General features: G+C 47.5%; 1 protein-coding gene across 1 annotated transcript in view; it reads left to right on the top strand.

The window, feature by feature from the left end:
- Positions 1 to 20,668, top strand: part of CABLES1 (Cdk5 and Abl enzyme substrate 1) — a 107,427-nt gene that overhangs the window by 73,966 nt on the left and 12,793 nt on the right. Inside the window, exons 5-7 of the mRNA XM_060121777.1 lie at positions 9,597 to 9,693; positions 11,423 to 11,579; positions 12,687 to 12,790. Coding sequence (XP_059977760.1) covers positions 9,597 to 9,693; positions 11,423 to 11,579; positions 12,687 to 12,790 — 358 coding nt within the window. The remainder of the gene's footprint in view (positions 1 to 9,596; positions 9,694 to 11,422; positions 11,580 to 12,686; positions 12,791 to 20,668) is intronic.

The following is a 20,668-nucleotide window of genomic DNA, read 5'->3' as shown; positions in this document are numbered from 1 at the left end:
GAGTGGGGATGAGAAGCCCACTCATGTCCACTCTGTCCCTCATGGCCCCATCAGTGCAACCACAGTCCTTATCCATCCCTGAAGCCAGGGAGCCATCGGCATGGGAGAGAGCTGGCTCGGACAGGATCCCTGGTCCCAGCAAATTAACTAACCTTTCTGGTCCCAGGCTTACTTACCTATAAAATCGGCTATAATGTCAACCTCAGAATTCTGAGAACATTAACTAGAAAATTAGGTATGAACACTCTGATCACCCTGCCAGCCTGTTAGTAGATACTCATTAAATGTTAACTTTGGTCACATGTTTGTCTGGTCACAGAGCCACTTGATCAGTCTTTCTAGGTGACATGGCAAATCTCAATCCTGTTCATGGTGAGGTAGCCAGTGAGTGTTTCTACAAACAAAAGGGATTCATCTGCAGCTCTGCTTTTTACTTGGTCTTTGCGTTGTTTTCCTCAATGGTACATGCTTATTTTTAAAAATCTGGAAAGTACATAAAAATAAGAGGAAGACTAAAAATTACTGAGCCTCACCTCAAAGGCATCATTAACATGTTGGTCTATTTCCTTCCAGTCTTTTTTTTACCCCCCTAGTGCATGGGCTTATAGGGAATATGACAAGATGATTGTTTTGTTTTGATCTTTCTTGCTAGTGCTAAGAGGCCCTGCCAAACCCCACCTTTCAAAACAAGCGATTAGAAGCTGGTTGCTGAGAAGAGGAACAGATGTTGCCTGCCTTTTTCACTATAACTGAAACATCAAACCTTCCATAGCTGTAAACACTCTTCTCAGATTAAGCTTGTAAATTATGCCATTTTCTGGGAAGAGTCCCAGCCTTAAACCAGCTCCTCTTCTCTCAACCAGTTGCCAAGGCCTGTCTGAGCCTCGTTGCCTTTTATCCACATTAGTCATTGCCTTCTCTTTTCTAGCGTGGATTTGTGGTTTGGCTTGGCGACCCTCCACTTACGAAATGAATTGCAAGCAAGATGCTCGACTTTCCTAAGTAGGCAAACCCCACTTGATCAACAGCTCATCCACACCTCTAAGACCACTGAGCCTTCTCCGGCTCTCGGCCCTCACCCCATCATCCTCTGGGCTGCCGCGCCATCACCATGGGACCAGGAGTGGAAAATCTGGGAGCTGTAAAGGAATCTATGAGTTCAGAAGTAGAGAGCGTGAGAGGAAATTGTGAAAAAATAGGAACAGCTTGGAAGGAAGGATCCTGAGAAGGAAAAGGAGGCTCAGAGAGGGAGGTGGAAATAAGGCAAACTTGACCTCTTTTAAAATGTTATGGAGGGTCAGCCCCAAACCGGGAAACCACGAGACAAGCCCAACTTTCTCTTATTTCTTCGCCCTCTTACTCCCTCTGACCTGCTACTCCTGCAACCACAGCTCTTGATGGTACTCTTGGGCTAGTGCAGTTACATTGTAGGCCAAAAGGGCATTGTGTGGGCTAATGGCCATTCATAACATCGTGTCAGTGGGAAGTGCATTCTGAGTTCCAGAGGACCGACTCATAAGCTTTCGGATAACAACCCACTGCTGAGGGGGGGATGCAGGCATTGTATTGAGGACCAGCCCCAGGACTGTGCATAACGGGAGTGACGTGGGTGCCCACACGTTCTTATTTCCTGAAACATATGGACATCAGTAAGCATTTCTGTATGTACGGATCCAAACAAAAGGAATTAGGAATGAACCCAGTTAACCTGTGATTCGAGGCTATGTAAAATAACCAAGCTAGTGATTTCAGCAAAAAACAGTTTCTGAGCCGTGTGTGGGTACAGACCCATTCAGATAACCACACCTGATTGAAAGTCACTGGGTTAGTTTTATTATAAATGTATCAGAGACCATGTGATGAAGAAAATGGCGTCCCAGTGGAGCACAAGGTATCTCAGTGTTTTAAATAGCAGCTTCCACATGGTGTTTATGTCCTTAGCTTTTTGGCATTGGGGCATTTCAGATGAGGTCATCCTCTTGGGTCCATTTCCTGAGTTGATTATTTGGTGACACAGAGAACAGCTTCTTCTATTTTTAGAGAGGGCCTCTAAGCCTAAATGCTGCCTGCCTGGCTCCCAGCCCACCCCCCCCCCCTTCCTCCCCACGCATTTTCCCAAAAGACATCTCTTTTCGTTGTGGAAAATTGCACATTCACAAATTGTGTTTCTTTCCTCACACCAAGCATATTTCCACACAGAGACAGATTCAGGAATGAGCTCATGGATGAATCATGCTATTACCCCGCTGTTTATAGGAGCTGCCTTTAGACAAAGATTTTGGTGTAAGCTGTGTTACGGTCCCTTCATTGTCTGCCAGTTACCGAAGCCGGGTAGAGGGATGGTTTATCAATGAAGTGCTGAGTGTGAGAGGGGCTGGGCTTCTGGACTAAAAGCTGCTTGGATTTCACTTTTTCCTGTCATTCCTGGGCCTTGTTCCATCGACTGAACTGTGATATTATAATGTTCTGCTCTGATACAAGGAAGCAGACCCAATCCAAGATGGCAGCTGTACGGTATCTGAAGAAGCGACAGTTAGGACCACTTAGACTATGATAAATGCTGTTGGTTGAGTTCCAGTGGACGTATGATCTCTTAATTAAAATGAGCTCACAAGTGGTATTTTCTTTCCTAATCCAGCTTTCAAGCTTTGCTTTCTTTACAGCAAATCTCTCTCTCTTTTTTTTTTTAGGACGCAGAAATCCTGTTAATATTTAACTGGCTTTTTTTTGTTGAATTTTTGAATTTTATTTTTTTTTTTATACAGCAGGTTCTCATTAGTTATCTATTTTATACATATTGGTGTATATGTGTCATTCCCAATTAACTGGCTTTTAACTTATTTACACATCAAAGTGCTCAACCTATTGTGATTCTTTAAAGAGCAGGTGTCCAGTGGAGCTCCGGGCTGGCATTCCAAGGTTTTGACCTTGGGGCTCCACGAAGAGGAATGATTAGGGACAGAAGTAAGGCCATCCCCACCTTGGAAGCAGAAAACCCTGGAAACTAGTTAATTGATCACACACACACTTGTTCCATCTGCTTCCCGGGGGTTAAGTATTTGAATCTTTTTTTTTTCTTTTTTAAGTAAGAGGAATTTTGGTTCATTGCTCCCTAAGGAAAGTTCCTTAGCTTGAATTTCTTGTTATCTCATAGGGAATTTTATTTGATCAGTTCCACGCATTATGGCTCAGTGAGCTTTAAAAAAAGGAAACGCAAGATCATTTTGCCTATTACACAAGATGAAATCAGGAGTTGGCCATTGTGTGATGAATAGCGACCTGGGTAACCCCCTTTGGGCACCAGGATATCTAGACTGGCCATCTGCTTGGACCGGATGACTTCACAACTGTGAAATCATGTACATTCACTTTATGCCGTGGGAGCCGAAACTAAGAGGTCCGGGGGTTTCCAGCCATGAAGCTACAGGCTTTCAGGAGAGCTGCATTAAATGACTTCCAGTGCTGTCCTGTGAAGGATGGGTTTACACCCCCAAAAAGAACCAACCTACATTTCTGCTCCTTGCTTAAGGGTACAACTGCTGATTGGCTGTGTCCCCAAATGCGTTTTCATCTTCTGTTTTAATCTCCCCGCAATCTTCTGCGAGCCCCTCCCCCATCCCCCCTTGAACCGCTGCCATCCACTCCCCAACCCATCGGCCACATGTTGTAAAAAAAATCTTTGAGCTGAGTTTTCAAAGCATGTTTATTGCCTACAGCCTCTGCAAAAGTTAACAGACTTGAATAGAATGAGAAATGAGCTCTTGTACCTAAATAAGTCGGAGCTGTAGCATCCCCCAGGCCTGTGGAAGAGAAGGAATCAGACCTTTGCATTGTCCAGTTTCTTAACTAGTGGTCGGTTAGTGCATCTGCCCAAGTGAGATTTTCTCCTGTGATCTGACTGACCATGTTTGTCTCTGAGCGCAAGCTATAGCATTTAAACCTTAATGCATACAGTTTTGGACAATATCCACATCTGGTATTTGAACTTGCCTTCATTCTATTTTCAGAAGGAGGTAGAACATAAATAAATTAATATTTGAACTCTAGAGGTATCTGGGAAAAGATAATCTTCTTGGCTTTTCAAAGAAATAGAAAAGTCCAACTTCAGTTTGCTTTTAATTACTTTCAGCTGTAGTTCTATTCTCCGGCTCAACCTCTCGGTACTGGAGGGTTAATGCTGGCATTTGAGCCAAAGAGATATTTCTATTTTCATACACCATTTTAATGAGAATTCAAAAGGATCGTCTTAGAAAACATCAAGATTTTATCACTACTCCTCTGGGACTTCTGCTTAATTCTTTTCTCACTGGCGACTCTCTTTGGATGAACCAGCAACACCATTCAGAATTCCCTTCTGTGGTTGACTTCAACCCTTGGCTCCCAAAACAGTGGGGCATCAAGGACCACGGGTCTTTTGCTTGCTTGACACTTACATGTAAGTCCTGAGCAGTTACTTTGTCTGTAAATTAGGTGTCACGATGTGAAGTTACAGTTTATGGAAGTCAAACAGACGACAGCAATTTCGTATGGTTCTTGTTAATGTACTCATCCCTCAGTATCCACGGGGAGTTGGTTCCAGGACCCCCGGTGGAAGCAGAATCCACGATGCTCAAGTCCCTTGTATAAAATGGCACAGTATTTGTATATAACCTACACACATCCTCTTGCATACTTTGAATCATCTCTAGGTTACTTAGACTACCTAATACAATGTAGATGCTATGTCAGTAGTTACCAGCATAGGGCAAATTCAAGTTTTGCTTTTTGGAACTTTCTGGAATTTTTTTCCAAATGTTTTTGATCCGAGGTTGGTTGAATCCATGGATGTAGAACCTGCGGATACGGAGGGCCAACTGTATACGTTTCAGCAACTCTCATGAGAGCACTTAGCTAAGGCACCTCGAGAAGTTGGTCAGTCTCTTTTGAAAGAAATATTTTTTATATCCTAAGAGTCTCAATATATACAATTCAAAAGCTGTTAAAAGAGACCGACATTACGGAAATAGATTTGATGTGTTTCATTTTCCGTGCATACGTGGCTGTGTAAGTGGACGTGTGTACGTGGGCACTCTTAATTCAATGCCGCCAAAACGGCAGCCCCGAAGTTAGTAACAACCCCTTCCTGAATCTGAGGCAGAAAAAATGGAAAAGTGTGCCCTCAGCTGCCACCAGGAAGCAGTCAATTTTCTAGAGCAGTTATGATATTTATAACCAGGTCAGTGAAGTTTCTGAAATGCGAGTGTAGCCAACACAGATGCACCAGCTTTGGTGTACAAGAAATGCAGCATTTTTTTTTTAGTTTATGTAATATAAATAATATCAACTCCCTTCTACAAGGCTGGAGGGCAATTCAGACTTAATGATCACTGGGCACCCCCTTCTCCCCTCCAGGATGCACAAAGGACCTGAAATGCTGTGAACTTGGGGAGCACTGTCGCTCATTGTTCATTGGTGTGCTCTGGCTCCATCCACAGGGTCCTGCTTCTGTCCCCCCGCCCACTCTGGGTCTCTTCTGTGAGCTGGGGCCTGGGATGGAGACATCCCCAGAGGCAATGGGAAGAAAGTGGCCAGGCCACTGCAAAAAGGCTGACTTATTAGTCCAGTCCAGTAGCCACATGTGGCTATTTAAATTTTAACTAAAATTACCCAAAATTAACAATTCAGTTTCTCAGTCAACTGGTCACACTACAAGGGCTCCGTTGCCACATGGGGCTCGTGGTTGCCCTGCAGGACAGCTCAGATGGAGGAGATTCCCTTACTGTGGGAGTTGCTGTTGGGCTATAATAAGCAGTGTGTGTTTTCTCAGTAGCCGGTGAGCGTGGATGCACTATTCTCCTGGCTTCTCTTCTTTCTCGGCATGCCGTAGTTATTTAGAAAGTAGAAGGATACAAGCGAAGCACCAGCGGGAAGGGTGGCTGCAAGAAGCAGAAGGGCACAGTAATTCTCGAAGGATGAGTGCCCGCAGTCACGGGTAGTGGAGTTTTGCCCGTCACGCTTTCTCTTCCGTGTGGTCCAAAGTGTCCAGGAGCTGTTTGGACAGTCTAAGAATCCCTGTTCCTTTAAATGGGACTTGGGGTCTGTCTCACGGAGAGGAGTCTTGCATTTCATGTGTGCACAGGAAGTATAACTTTTCCTATGGCTCCATTTCCCACGGGGGAGGAGTGAAACAGAAGAGTGTGGAGTGAAGGTGGCTGGTTTGGTTCTGCGAACTGGGATGTGTGCGTCCAGTATCGAGGGGCCGGCTGGCAAAGGCGAAGGCAAAGCTGCCCCAGGGAAGCAGTGAGCCTGGGAGCAAACTGAGACAGATGCAAAGGGGCACGATGGAAAACCACCACCTTCTGTGCTGTCTTTATGAACCAGCAAAGAGTCAGACTAGCTCCGTTCAGTAAAGCACTTCTTTAAGCATCTTCACGCATCAGACACCAAGTAGACAGGATACAGACATGGATTGAGACTCTGTACCTGCCTGTAGCCAGCTCTCCATCCAGGAGCGCTCTTGTTTTTTAATTTGTATTTTGTATTGGAGCATAGTTGTCTAACAATATTGTATTAGTTTCAGGTGTACCGCAGGGTGATTCAGTTATACACATACATGTATCTGTTCTTTTTCAACAGGAGCACTCTTAATAGGGGCCTATTTTAATACTCCTTATTTATTTTGGTCTTCTCATCCCATAAAGATGTTCCCTGCTTTTGTATTAGTTTCAGTCCTAAATGACATTCTCCATCTGGGTGAAGTGGAAACAAGGAGACAGTTCTTTGGGAGCTGGGAATTTGAGGCACGTGCTTGCTGGGTTAGGCTTTGGAAAAGCAGTAAGTCCGCAGAAGCACGCCGTGGATCCTTTAACCAAAGGCCAGGCTCTGCTTCTTTGTACCAGCTCAGCCCCTGGTCTTCCGCCGTTGGGCCTCTCCATCCTTTCCCACCACTGCTATTTTTGCCTCCATGTCTTGTCGGGTTCTTGCTCTGAAGGCATTTCCCTTTTTAGCTGCCCTGGTGCAGTCATCGTCTCCATCCTTAATTGCTTGAGGAAGTCTTTTGAAAGCTGCCCCGATGGCTCATGTAGGAGGTGAAGGCAGCTGGGCACGTGGTCTCTGGGTACCTGAGGTCCTGAGGTTCTGGTGGCCTTGCTGAGCCCTGCTCTGCTCCAGCCCACCTGGTCCTTCCAGGTTTGGATTTGAGGCCAATAACTGGAAAACAGGTCTCTCTGTTGGCATGGCATGTTCATGAAGTGATATGACTCACATCAGCCTGGACCTCAGAGCCCTCGGGGGGTGTGACCCCAGCAGAGGAGGCCCCTGCGGGAGACACATCCCGAGAGCGCTTCTGTTGCTCAGAACATCTTAGGGGCTCTCGAGGGGGTGATTTGCACCTTCTAACGAAGTATTTGCAATTCTGTGGGTTACTGTCCTGTTCGGTACTGTCCTTAAGGGGTGAGTTTGATGTTTGGAATACCTGAAGTCATTTACAGTGAAATCTGGTCAGTTGAGGTGGGGAGACACTGATTCAACTAGTAAGTGTTCAAGGTTTTAAAAAATATTCTAGGGCTTCCCTGGTGGCGCAGTGGTTGAGAGTCCGCCTGCCGATGCAGGGGACACGGGTTCGTGCCCCGGTCCGGGAAGATCCCACATGCCGCGGAGCGGCTGGGCCCGTGAGCCATGGCCGCTGAGCCTGCGCGTCCGGAGCCTGTGCTCCGCAACGGGAGAGGCCACAGCAGTGAGAGGCCCGCGTACCGCAAAAAAATAAATAAATAAAATAAAAATATTATATATACACACCCAAACACACATACATACACATGCACTGTATAGATACATGTAAAGTTTGAAGACTGGAATGGGTTGGTTGTTTTTTGTTGTTGTTTTCTCCATGACGTTAGTGTTCATTCCAAAAGGAGTTCCAGAGAAGTCCTGAGCTTGACACGACCTTGGCCTCCCAAGGAGACTACCTTAGAAAATATTGTACTTACTAGATGCAGGTCTTGGGTGTTTCTTACGGAAACTAATCAGATAGGATTAGGGAGTCAGTTCACACATGGGACGCCCATAGACAAGGATGACTGCTCAACAAAGTGAGAGAATACTTTTTTTTTTCCTCCTTAGAAGGTGGGAGAGGGCGGCCTCTCGTCTCTTCCCCGCCTCTCACCTGGCTCCCTTTCTCTCTTTCCACGATTCCTTCACCTTTGGCCTGGAGAGTCTTGCCTTTACATTTTGTTCATTCTTGCTTAGGTTGTAGGAGACACCTCTGAATGGGGTGCCTCCCTCCAGCCCACACAGCAAGATGCTGCCAGCCTGGGGCGGCTTTGACTGATAAGCACCGTGTGGTAGAGCCAAGCTGAAGAGAGAGCTTCCAAACGTAGCTGCAATTTGGAATCACCTGGGGAGCATTTAAAACTCCTGCCACCCACGTCCAACTGAATCAGAATGAATGTCTGGGGATGGGAGCCAGACACAGTACAGGCGTACCTCGTTTTGTTGTGCTTCACAGATACTGCGTTTTTATGGGGTTTTTTTCACAAATTGAAGGTTTGTGGCAACCTTGCATTGTCAGATGATGGTGAGCATTTTTTAGCAATATTTTTTAATTAAGGTATGTACATTGTTTTTTTAGACATAATGCTATTTCACACTTAATGGACTACAGCATACTGTAAACATAACTGTTATAAGCACTGGGAGACCAAACAATTCATGTGACTCGCTTTATTGCAATATTTGCATTACAGGGGTGATCTGGAACTGAACCCGCAGTATCTCTGAGCCTGTAGTTTGTCAAAGTTCCCAGGTGATTCTAACATGCAGTGAAAGTCTGAGAACTACTGTAAGCGGGGGGATTGTCCATGGAAATGTGAGCAGTTACCCCTGAGCAGAGGCACAGCCAGCCCGAGGCCACGTGCTGCACAAGATACAGCGTTAGATGCAAAACCGGTCTCTACAGCCCACTGTTAGGGTGACCTCGGTGAGCTGTCTACCTGCTCTGGGTTCTTTTTTCTCATCTGTAAAATAGGAAAATAATTGCAATGCCTGTCTGATAGGATGATTTTAAAGAATGAAATGGAGGATGTGTGAAAGTCTTTGTGAAGTGCTCTATAAATGCTTGCTGTTAACACCGGAGATTATTCTTTTATAGAAAGATAATCATTGTCTAAGTGGCCTGGCAAGGAAGCTGGGGTGGCTATTGTGGCCTTAATTCCTTCGTTACTAGTAGTAAAGCTGAGAACTCTTTAGGGTAAGAATTTCTTTCTCCCATCTAATAGGGGGGTGGCAGGGAGAGCTGGTCTCCCCCTGGCTTCCGGTTAGCCAACCAGCTAAGAGCCAATGGCCTTGCCGAGCGGGAAGGGACATCGGTAATCCATTGGCTTCTGAGCCTGACTCTCGTCTTCAGGCTCTCTGTTCGATCGGATTTCGTTTATTTCAAAGTGGGTAGAACTACCTACCCACAGAGTGTCGCTGAGAAGGAGGGACAAAGAGGGGGTCTCATCCGGCAGGGCTCTCTGTCATTTTTGCGAGTGTGACTGTAGTGTCCCGTCAAGAGACATCTCCGTGGCTCCTTTGGGTGCAAACAGAACCATTTTTATCCTCGGCTTGTCCCCCCCCAGGGATTTGAAATTGGATGGAGGGAGACAGTCAGCAGGAGCGGTGAGCCTGAAAGAGATCATTGGCCTGGAAGGCGTGGAGCTGGGCGCTGACGGGAAGGTAAGGCTGCCTGGCTTCCAGGCCACCAGCTTGTTCGACAGACACCACAAGGGTCAGGAAGCAGAGGCTGTGTGATGGACCACGAGCTGTGCTCGTGCTAGTTAACCCGATGTGGGACACGTTTCTGGGTGCGTGACACCAGCCCGTCCCCGATCCCGGGTGTGCACGTGGGTTAAATAGCAGCACAGCTATTTCGCCACTAATGCTGGTCCTGACCAGTTCAGTCACCCGCTCTTATCCTCAGGGGATATGTTCCAAGACCCCCCGTGGATGCCTAAAACCTTGGGTGGTACAGAACCCTGTGTATACCATATTTTCCCCTATACATGCATACCAATAAGAAAGTTTAATTTATAAATTAGGCACAGTAAGAGAATATCCGAATTGCCAACATCACTACTTTTGTGCTTTGGGGCCACTATTAAGTGAAATAAGGGTCACTTGAACACAAGCCCTGTGGTACCATGATAGTCGATCTGATAACCGAGATGGCTACTCAGTGACTAAGGGACGGGATCAGCTGGACAGAGGGATGATTTGCATCCCGGGCAGGTCTGTGCTAGATTTCATCATACTACTCTGAATGGCGCACAATGTAAAGCTCATGAATTGTCTATTTCTGGAATTTTCCATTTAATATTTTTGGACCATGAGTAACTGAAATTGTGGGTAAGGGGAGACTACTTTATGTCACACACACACACACACACACACACATGCGTGAGTGCACACAGGTGCATGTTCCAGGATGGAGTGGCGGGTGGTTTGAACATGCATTGACGGTGGTGACGGCAGGCAGCCATCCCACTACTAGACAGTGTTTTTTGCTCCCCGTGGTCCTGAGAGGCTAGGAGTCCCTCGGCCTGAGAGAGTGACCACCGAGCAGGGGGCTGTCACATCCCACTTTCATCCACAATTCACTGAGCTGCTAGGTTGAAGTCTAAGGAGGGAAGGTTGAAATATGAACCTGACCTTTTTGTGCCGGATGCAGGCAGTCTTTGTAAACACTCCCAAAGCCTGTTTATGGAGACGACGCAAGTGTGTCTTTGGGGAAGTCGTCCAGTGTAGCTTGCTTGTAGGTAAAGCTGCTGGGGCAGCAAACGACCTACCCGTCACCCCTCCCGCAGAACAGCTGGTCACCCCCGTGCCCAAATGACATCGGCCTTGAGCTCACGTGTCGGGGTGTATGAGCCGTGTTTCTCCAAGTGGGTGAAAAGAAAAACACGTGTTGCTTCTTCATTCCTGAAGGTTGAGTGTTCACAGAGGAAGGAGGGAGGATGAAGTGAGATGAGCATCATAGACACAGCATCTGCCAGAGGACCATGGGAGGGCACAGGCCCTTATCCAAGACTCTTGGGACCCGATATTCTAGAATTCTGCACTTGGTGGATCAGAAAAAGTACCACGATGTATGCCTCTTGTGTTAGACAACATCCTAGCAGCTTCCGCGATAGTACCTTGTTATCAGACACACTAATATCTCTGCCCCATAACATGAATATTCACGCCAAGTGGGATAAATTAAAACTACAGATGGCCTCTAGTCAGTCCAGTTTAGGTTTTGGCACAAACGAGTGCCAAACAAATTTCATTTTTCGGACCTTGGATTTTAGAATTGCAGCGATGAGAATATGGACGTGAACTTGGCGTGGCAACACAGTTTGGTCAGAACGCAAACCTAACACTGCCCGGGGTTAATCACCGGCCCGTTTTTGTCTTCACCTTTTAGACTGTTTCTTATACCCAGTTTCTGTTACCCACGAACGCCTTTGGAGCGCGGAGAAACACCTTAGACTCCATGTCCGCCTTCTCCCAGCTCCGTACCCTGAGCCACCGCAGCCTCTCCATCGGCCGGGCGAGCAGCACCCAGGGGAGCCTCGACGCAGGTAAGCTGGGGCCTGGCTGGTCTGGGTAGCTTGCAGCAGGAGGTGCCTTGGTGGACAGTGTGGCTCGGGTCTCCCTGTGCACATTGGAAGACAGGTGCCCTGGAGCGTGAGCTCATCCTGCAGGGGACGGGACTTTTGGGCAAGCCGATTTCGGGCCAGGCAGGCTCACAACCCTGCCGAGGGGCGAGCTCTTTAACGAGAGGCCTCAGTCGCCAGCCCCTGAGCTCCCACGAGGAGACATGCCCAGGCCGCCTTGCAGAGATGGCTAGACTCCCCAGCTTCTCTCCACCACTCTGCTGCTCATCTCTCCAAGTACCCGGTTCTTGCCTACATTCTCCTAGTCCTCAGGTTTGGCCTTTCTTCAAATAATTGGGCCATACACGTACCATCAGGCGTGAGAACTTCCTCTGTGATTCTCACAGCGGGTGAGCTTACTCGGCCGCTGGCAGAAGACTTGCATGCTTCCAGCTTGGCCTGTCCAAGCCTTTGTGAGAATCCGCACAGGCAGAAAAACGCTTTATGAGGCGGGATTATTTCCACTGTCAGAGAAATTCCAGGTGAACACGGAGCTCCTTAGGCCTGTCCAGGTGCTGAGTTCAGAAGCACCGTGCTGACGTGCCACCCCTGGTCCCTGACGGCTGTTTGCACCGGTAGCTGCTCTGTTTTGCGTTCAGTCAGACCACATAGCCTGCCTGGAACCATTCACACCAAACGTGCTTCTCACGTGCAATAACTTGAGGCTCATTTGATCTGCAGGTTTAGAAAATGAGCCTTTTCCGTGCCGCGTTTTAGAATCTGTGAGTGTTCATGGCATCTTTCATGCTCGTGAGGTTCTGTGCTCTCCCGGGTCAGGGAGATTAAATCATAATTGTTTTAAATGGAAAAAACGGCAGAGAGTGTGAAGTGTTTGGTGAACCCCTCTGCCGGGGCATACACTTCACTGGCGTGCAGAGACGCCTACTGACGGTCAGAGCGAGCAGTGTGACTCTGAGCTCAGTGACCTGAAGCCACCCTTTCTTCAGTGTAACTTTGTACCAGGCGTTCACCCGGCTACATCTGCTTCAGGACGTCCCGGGCCTTAGTCATCATTTTGCGTGTGATCCTCAGGTAGCGACCTGGGAGAGTTTATGGACTATGACCCGAATCTCCTGGACGACCCCCAGTGGCCTTGCGGCAAGCACAAACGAGTTCTGATCTTTCCTTCGTACATGGTGAGTGACAGTGGCGGGGTGGCAGGGGAGCTGACCCCCTCAGCCTCCTCGGAGAACTTGGAGGTGCCGTGCTCATCCTAATGGCCAGTGGCTCTTCCTGGGGTTGGGGGCTTGTTCAAACACTGCTCTGCCTGGTTCTTCTCGAGGACCTCCCCCACCCGCCGCCGCGTGTGGGTCACTCAGGGAAGGGCCAGCATCACATCCAGGGTTCTTCCGGCCACCTGGCCCAGGTACAGCACTTCAGAGGGCTTGAGGAGGCTGGATTGCCGGCAGCTGTGAGAGCTGCCAGCTCAGGTTGCAGCTTCACCTCTGAGGGTATGTGTGTCCATGGACCCCACTAGGTAGGGCATCACCAATCATGCCCATCGCCGGCAGCGCTGAGTTCAAGTTCAGCTGTTTGGAGTTCCTCGGTGACCGTAGGCCTCTGCGCACACTCTGAGCAAACATTTGGCACTGGGTTCTGGATGACAGGATCATCTCCTGGGAAAGTGAAAGTAGGACAGTGTGGGTGTTAAATGCAAAACCTTTCCTTGCTGTTTTTATTTCACGGGCTTTTCCTCTTTTTCCCTTTGTGTCATTTGGTTTCTACTTTTGGCAGACCACCGTTTCCCACCACTCTGGCCGCTGTTTCTCCAGACACCAGTGGGGTCTGACAGGGTCCTGTGTACTTTCACTGGGCAGACTTGTCCTGACTTGGATGTGGGCAGAGCCTGGGCTGCTATGGGTTGTGGGAGCCGGGCTTTTAGAGAAACCCACCGCGCCAGGCCTGCCATGCACACCATCAGGTAGAGAGCACCGACCCAGGATGTCCCCACCACCCCCCTGCTGGGCCCGGAGGGGCGAGCGCAGCTGAAAACGTCCTACTCTGGTTCCCTTGCTCCTCCCCTGCTGGCTGATGTCAGAAGCCCTGGCCCCAGGAGTGAGCAGGGAGTCCTTTTTCTGTTCCAGGCTCCTGTGTCTGCAAAGACCAGAGTGGGACCCCACCCCATGCACTAACTCTAAGCTTAGCATTCTCGGCGGTGAGACGCCCCCCCCCGCCCCAACTCCCCAGCTTCTCTTCTCACGGAGCATCTGGCAAGTAGCTGACGTCAGAGAAACACCAGGCAGAACTCAGGCCCTCACTGCTCACTTTCAATGTATATCCTCTTGTAATTGGGCAGATAGCTCAGAGATCATTCTAAAATGCCACACTGAGGGACTTCCCTGGTGGTCCAGTGGTTCAGAATCCGCCTTCCAATGCAGGGGACGCGGGTTCGATCCCTGGTCTGGGAACGAAGATCCCACATGCCGCGGGGCACCTGAGCCCGCGCTCCAGCAACTAATGAGCCCGTGTACCGCAACTACAGAGCCCACGCGCTCTGGAGCCCGTGCACCACAATTAGAGAGAAGCCTGCGCACCAGAACGAAAGATCCTGCATGCCACAACTAAGACCCGACACAGCCAAAATTAAAATAAATAAATAAATACTTTAGGGGCTTCCCTGGTGGCGCAGTGGTTAAGAGTCCGCCTGCCAATGCAGGGGACACGGGTTCGAGCCCTTGTCCGGGAAGATCCCACATGCGGCGGAGCAACTAAGCCCGTGCGCCACAACTACTGAGCCTGCGTTCTAGAGCCCGCGAGCCACAACTACTGAAGCCCACGCACCTAGAGTCCATGCTCCGCAACGAGAGAAGCCACTGCAATGAGAAGCCCGCGCACCGCAACGAAGAGTAGACCCCGCTCGCCGCAGCTAGAGAAAGCCCGCACGCAGCCACGGAGACCCAACGCAGCCAAAAATAAATAAATAAGATAAATAAATTAAATATCATTAAAAATAATAATAATAAATAAGTAAATAAATATTTTAAAACATAAAATAAGATAAAATACCACATTGAATCAGAATGAATCGCCAAAGGCATTTTGTTTAAAATTGCCCTGTCTCCTCTCTTTCCTGTCCTTATTCTCCAACTCCTAACACAGAAAGCAAAACCAGAGCCATATAGAGTTATTTTTTTTCTGCCTGTGACCTGTTAGATTATTTACTTCTTTCTAAAAACGAGGGCTTATCCGTATCAGCTGGCCCATAATAAGCGTCCGATAAATGACCAGAATCCTTACCCTGATGTCATGGAGGGAGCAACTGAAAGTTCGTGACTTGTGTAACAGTAAGGGTTCTTCATGTTGCTCACTGCTTTATTTATTAAAGTTCACTTTATTAAGTAATTTGGGCAGGAAACTGTGGCTCGGGGAGTCTGAGTGAGGCTGTCAGAGTTGACAGACAGGAAGTGAGGGGCTGAGGCTAGAACCCTGGGCTTAACACTCTTCCTACTGTGCCTCTGAATCCACGTCCCTCAGCAGCCAGTGGCAGAACCCCCCTCAGGGTAAAACGTAGAGATGATTCTCTGGGCCAACAGTTTAACAGATTTCTAGGTAACCAAGAGAATAAGAAGGTGCACTGGTTTTGATTGGCGTTGGGGTTTGGAGGGGAGCTCTTCTGTAGTCATGTTACGTCTGGTGATAACATCGACCTCTCCTTTTATAGGCCTGGTGTCTGGCTGGTGTGGCTCTGATTTTTTTTTTTTTTCTTTAAATGATTTAATTGTGAGCTTCGAGGTTCTGGGCTGTAGTCTACATGTGCACACCTGTGCAGACGGATCATTCCCCCGCTCCACCAGACAATGCGCTAGATGACCTGCCAGGTCAGTGTGTGTGTCCTACCCTCCTCGTTTTATGGTCCCAAGTGGGTCATTTTTCAGTTCACTACATTGAATCTGTAGCCTGTGCTTCCTGTAACCGTCCATTTTTTAGAGAATGAAATTGCTCATGAACTGCATTTGCCTGTAGGTCAGCTTCATAAGACCTACATCTCCTTCTGCTCTGGCCACAGATATTGGTACTTTGCTAAAACGTGGGCCGTCCACTTTTCAGCACTGACGTGCATGTCATGGTTACAAACTGCCTTAGACTGGCTTCCAGGAGACTTCCTCTCTAGAAGCAGATGTGGCTTCCAGGGCTGTTTCACATGCATTTTGGCACTGAACTTGCAAGAGCAAGAGTAGGGGGTTTGGCTTTGGTTTGCTTGCTTTATTTTGTGTGTTGGGTGCTAGGTATAGAATTTGTCCATCTAACCAGTATTGACTGAGGCCCTACTATGTGCCAGGCGAGGAGCTTCCTTATACAGTGGAGGACAAACCAGCCACCGACCCTATTCTCGACCTTAGAGTGGAGAAGTCAGACAGCAAACAGTACACAAGTCACTGTAGTGAGGAGAATAAGGAAGGAATCATCTTAGAAAAGTGGTGAAGAATGACAGGGAGGGTTAGGGGTTGGAGGTGGGCCTCAAGGAAGGCTCCCCTGAAGACATGCGAAAGTGAACGCTGAGGGGAGAGAGGCCTGCCAGGCCTTGGGGGGATGGCCCCATGTGCAAGAGCCTGAAGTGTGCAAGAGGTTGATCTTGTGTAAAATGGATATTTTTAACAGTCACTGCCCTTTACACACACACACACACACACACACACACACACACACACACACACACACACACACACACACACACACACACACACACACACACACACACACGGAAGTCAATAGAATGACGATCCTGGCCAATTTTCTGTGCTAACTTGACCCCGTGCTCAGGGAGCTGCACTTGTCAGTAGGCGCCGGCTACTAAGGTGGACAGAGGGAGCTACAGGGTCATCTAATCCAGGTTGTTAAAGGCCCTCTTTGAGGGTCTGGGGCACATCTTGGCCTGTAGGTGGGTAGGAAGAGCTGACACAGTGACACAGCTTGGAGCGTTCCTGCTGCGGGGTGAACCCTCATGGTTGGCAGGGCTCCCCCTGCAGGCGGACTCAGCCCTGTGAGAAGCCTGTGCAGCCCCGCTCCTTCCTGCCCCTCCCCGGCTCCCTGCTGTGGAAGTTGGGGAAGGGAACCAGCAAGTCCCTCACAGGCTGACTGTCTGAGCAGCGCCACACACCTCCCTAAATATCAACCTCCAAGGCCTCTGGGGTCCTGCTGCCATATGCCTGTCCCTGCGAGGCCCCCAGGGCAGTTTCAGTTCGGCCAGCCAAGCAGAGGCCCAGATCTGAGAATGAGGGACTGTTGTCCTGGGTTTTGGGGTATCCTATACCTGTGGAATTTCAGGGTCTGAGGTGTTGGTGTGGGCTCTACAGAATCAAGCAAGCTTTACAGCGATGAGCTATAGTCCTTTTACCCCATCAAATCCTGCAGCAGCCTTTTTTTTTTTTTAAAGATTTTTTTGATGTGGACCAATTTTTTTTTTTAAGTCTTTATTGAATTTGTTACAATATTGCTTCTGCTTTATATTTTGGTTTTATGGCCGGGAGGCATGTGAGATCTTAGCTCCCCAACCAGGGATCGAACCCGCACCCCCTGCATTGGAAGGCGAAGTCTTAACCACTGGACCACCAGGGAAGTCCTGCCATTTTTTTCTCTTTTCATATTAAGGTATAACATAGCTAATCAAATGTACCAATTTTAAGTGTATAGTTCCATGAATTTTGTATCCTCCACTTGGACCAAAATGTAGGACACTTCTGTTCCCTTAGAAAGTTCCCTCCTTTCAATCGTGTTCCGCTTCATACCCCCTCCCAGCAAAGGCAACTACTGTTCTGACTTTTGTCACCAAAGATTGGTTTTGCCTCTACTGGAACGTCATATGAACGGAATTGTGTACTGTGTTTTTTTTTAAACATCTTCATTTTTAAACATCTTCATTTTTTTAATCCATCTTCATTCACACAACTTAATATCTGTAAGATTCACTCATGTTGCATGTGTCAGTAGTTTTTTGGGTTTTTTTTAATTGCTGAGTAGGATTCCATTGTGTGGATATACCATGATTTATTTACCCGTTCTCCTATTGATGGACATTTGCGTTGTTTCCAACTTAGGGATATTATGAATATTGCTGCTGTGAACGTTCACATACAGTCTTTTTGTGGATATACATTTTCATTTCTCTTGGATAAATACCTAGGAGCGGGCTTTCTGAGTCAGTGGAGGTGATGTTTACCAGCCAGGATGTAGTTGAAGGTATATTTTCGTTCATGTTTGTTCTCAGTAGAAGATAAAAAGGCCAGTCATTTTTATCTTCATTTTTTTAATCCATCTTCATTCACACAACTTAATATCTGTAAGATTCACTCATGTTGCATGTGTCAGTAGTTTTTTGGGTTTTTTTTAATTGCTGAGTAGGATTCCATTGTGTGGATATACCATGATTTATTTACCCGTTCTCCTATTGATGGACATTTGCATTGTTTCCAACTTAGGGATATTATGAATATTGCTGCTGTGAACGTTCACATACAGTCTTTTTGTGGATATACATTTTCATTTCTCTTGGATAAATACCTAGGAGCGGGCTTTCTGAGTCAGTGGAGGTGATGTTTACCAGCCAGGATGTAGTTGAAGGTATATTTTCGTTCATGTTTGTTCTCAGTAGAAGATAAAAAGGCCAGTCATGAAATGCACATCCTGCTGGGATGTGCCTTATAGTGGGAGGGTTCCAGAGCTGAACATTCCCCTGAGTCTCAGAAAGAAGGCTGTTACTTACAGAGTTTAAGTGGAACCCTTTGAAACTGACGTTGCATTTGTAGTTACAGTTGTATTTTTTAACTTTGATCCAAGCAAGTCACTCCCAGTATTAGCCATTGTGAAAGGGCAAAGGAGAGGTTTGAACGAAAAAAAAAAGAAATCCTGGTGCAGATGTGGAAATCAAATTGCAGCTGGCCCCGTGGTTTTGGCCTTACGGTTTCTAGAAGGTGACCACGAAACATGAAAGTATGTCGAGCCTCCTGGCTACATGCAGGTTCTTGTAGGGCCTGAACTTCATATGGTTTCTCAATGCAGTGAGGGGGGCCAGAGGCCTCCCACCAGAACTGGTGCTTCCTGCCCTGTGCCTCCTGGCCTATAATTAAAGTTTCACTAGAGAGCGGTTATTTATCATTAGAACCTGGCAGCTGAAGTCGGTAGTGGTTTTCCCCCCCTTGTGGGTGTGGAGAGCAATTAAGAGGAGAAAATAAGAGAACTGACTGAGATAATGCCAACAAAATTAACGTTCTATGAAGGGATTTCTGGACCCTTTTCCTTTCTCAGGAAGAAAGCCCTCTCGAACTGTATTGACAACAGAAAGAAAGACGACTTTGTGATATCTATAGGTATCTCGATCTCGAGAGGATGTCTCTTGGATTGATCTCCGTGATACAGTGCCTATTCTTTTATTTACTTAATATTACAATCTAAGGACTCATAGAAAAGTCCCTCCTTCCGTTTCAGCATCTCCCCAGGGTTGTGGGAATATATCTTAGAACTTAATATTTCAGGACAGTATGAGATGCTGAGCAGGAGGGAATAGAAGACAGTAAAGGAAGATTAATCCAGGCTTCCGTGAGATTGGATTCTGCTTTCCCTCCATATCTCTTTTTCACTGAAAGCTGTCTGGATGACATGGGCACTTACTTACCTGTCTGCAGGTGGATTTATTGAGACGCTAAAGCAGCTTGAGCCCAGGGGCCCCTCCCTCGCAATGCTCTTTCCAGGCCCCCAAGTTTCCAGATGCCTGAAGCTTATTCAGTTCGGGAGACCCTCTTTAAGAAAAGTAGTTCAGCGTTACAGAAACACCATTGCTGGGCCTCTCTGGAGATTCGAAGGGGCCCTGGAACTTCCCTGCCAGGCGCCTGCACAAACGCTGAGCAGTGGGGCTTTGAGACCTGCCAGCTTTTGATGTAAGTGTAAAAATAAAATGGCTTATTGCGTCGTGGTGGGTTTTGTTTTCTGTTTTGGGTTTGGGTTTTGGGATTTGGGGTTTTTTTGGTATCAGTTTTATTAGATGAAATTCACATATCATACAATTCACCTGTTTTAAAGTGTACAATTCAATGGTTTTTAGTATATTCACAAAATTGTGCAACCATGACCACAGTCAATTTCAGGACATTTTCGTCATCCTCAAAGAGCCCCCATACCCTTAAGCACCTACCCATCCTGTAAGCCCTAGGCAACCACCAGTGTACTTTCTGTCTCTATAGACTTGCCTCTCGTGGACATTTCATGAAGATGGAATCGTATGCTATATGGTCTTTTGCGTCTGGCCTCTTTCATTTAGCTTAATGCTTTCAAGGTTTATCCATGTGGTAGCATGCATCAGTATTGTGGGGGGTTTTTAATCTTTTTTTTCTTGTAAAAATAATATGAAACGAAACTTTGCTTTCCATTTCAACCAAGAGGTAGCATCTGCTCCCTTTCTCTGTATTTGTCTCAAATTTTTGATTATCACTTTGTGGTTTTTAACATGACACTGCACACGCAGTTCGTCAGCTCGTGCTCTGAGACCACCCTTTAAGAAGCGTGCATTTAAAAGTGCATCTAAATACTATCTGGGTGTGTGTGACCTCAGGGCCACGTCCACCCACTGTTATCTCAGGTGGGTGGACACACTACTCCAGAAGTTCCTGTAGTACCAGGGAAACACTCGACACATGTCTGAAACCGTGAACGTGCTTTGCACAGCTGGCCAGTCCACATGGTGGTGTAATCCTGACACAAACGCGGCTTTCCCTGTGTGCCTCTCCTCGATTGCAAGCCATCTCATTTCAGTGAGAGAACCTGAAGAGCTGCTCGCCTAAGGGAAGGGGCACAGGTTAGACCCAGGGTCCTGGGTTTGGAATCCGATGGGTAGAAATAGCAACAAATGCAGCCCCAGGCCGAGTGGTCTGTGCACTCGTTCCCGTAGTTTCCTTGTGATTTACAGCCCTCTCAGGAAAAAGGAATAAACATAGAACAGCCGAAACGCCCAGCTGTGTGTGGTGAGATAGATTTCATCAAGGGCCGCGGCTCTGCTTTCCTTAGCGAGCAGGTCACGTGTGCTT

Source organism: Lagenorhynchus albirostris, chromosome 14, assembly GCF_949774975.1.
Source record: "Lagenorhynchus albirostris chromosome 14, mLagAlb1.1, whole genome shotgun sequence".
Lineage (NCBI taxonomy): Eukaryota > Metazoa > Chordata > Mammalia > Artiodactyla > Delphinidae > Lagenorhynchus > Lagenorhynchus albirostris.
The sequence above is the reverse complement of the archived record's forward strand: the minus strand, read 5'-3'. Positions and strand labels throughout refer to the sequence as shown.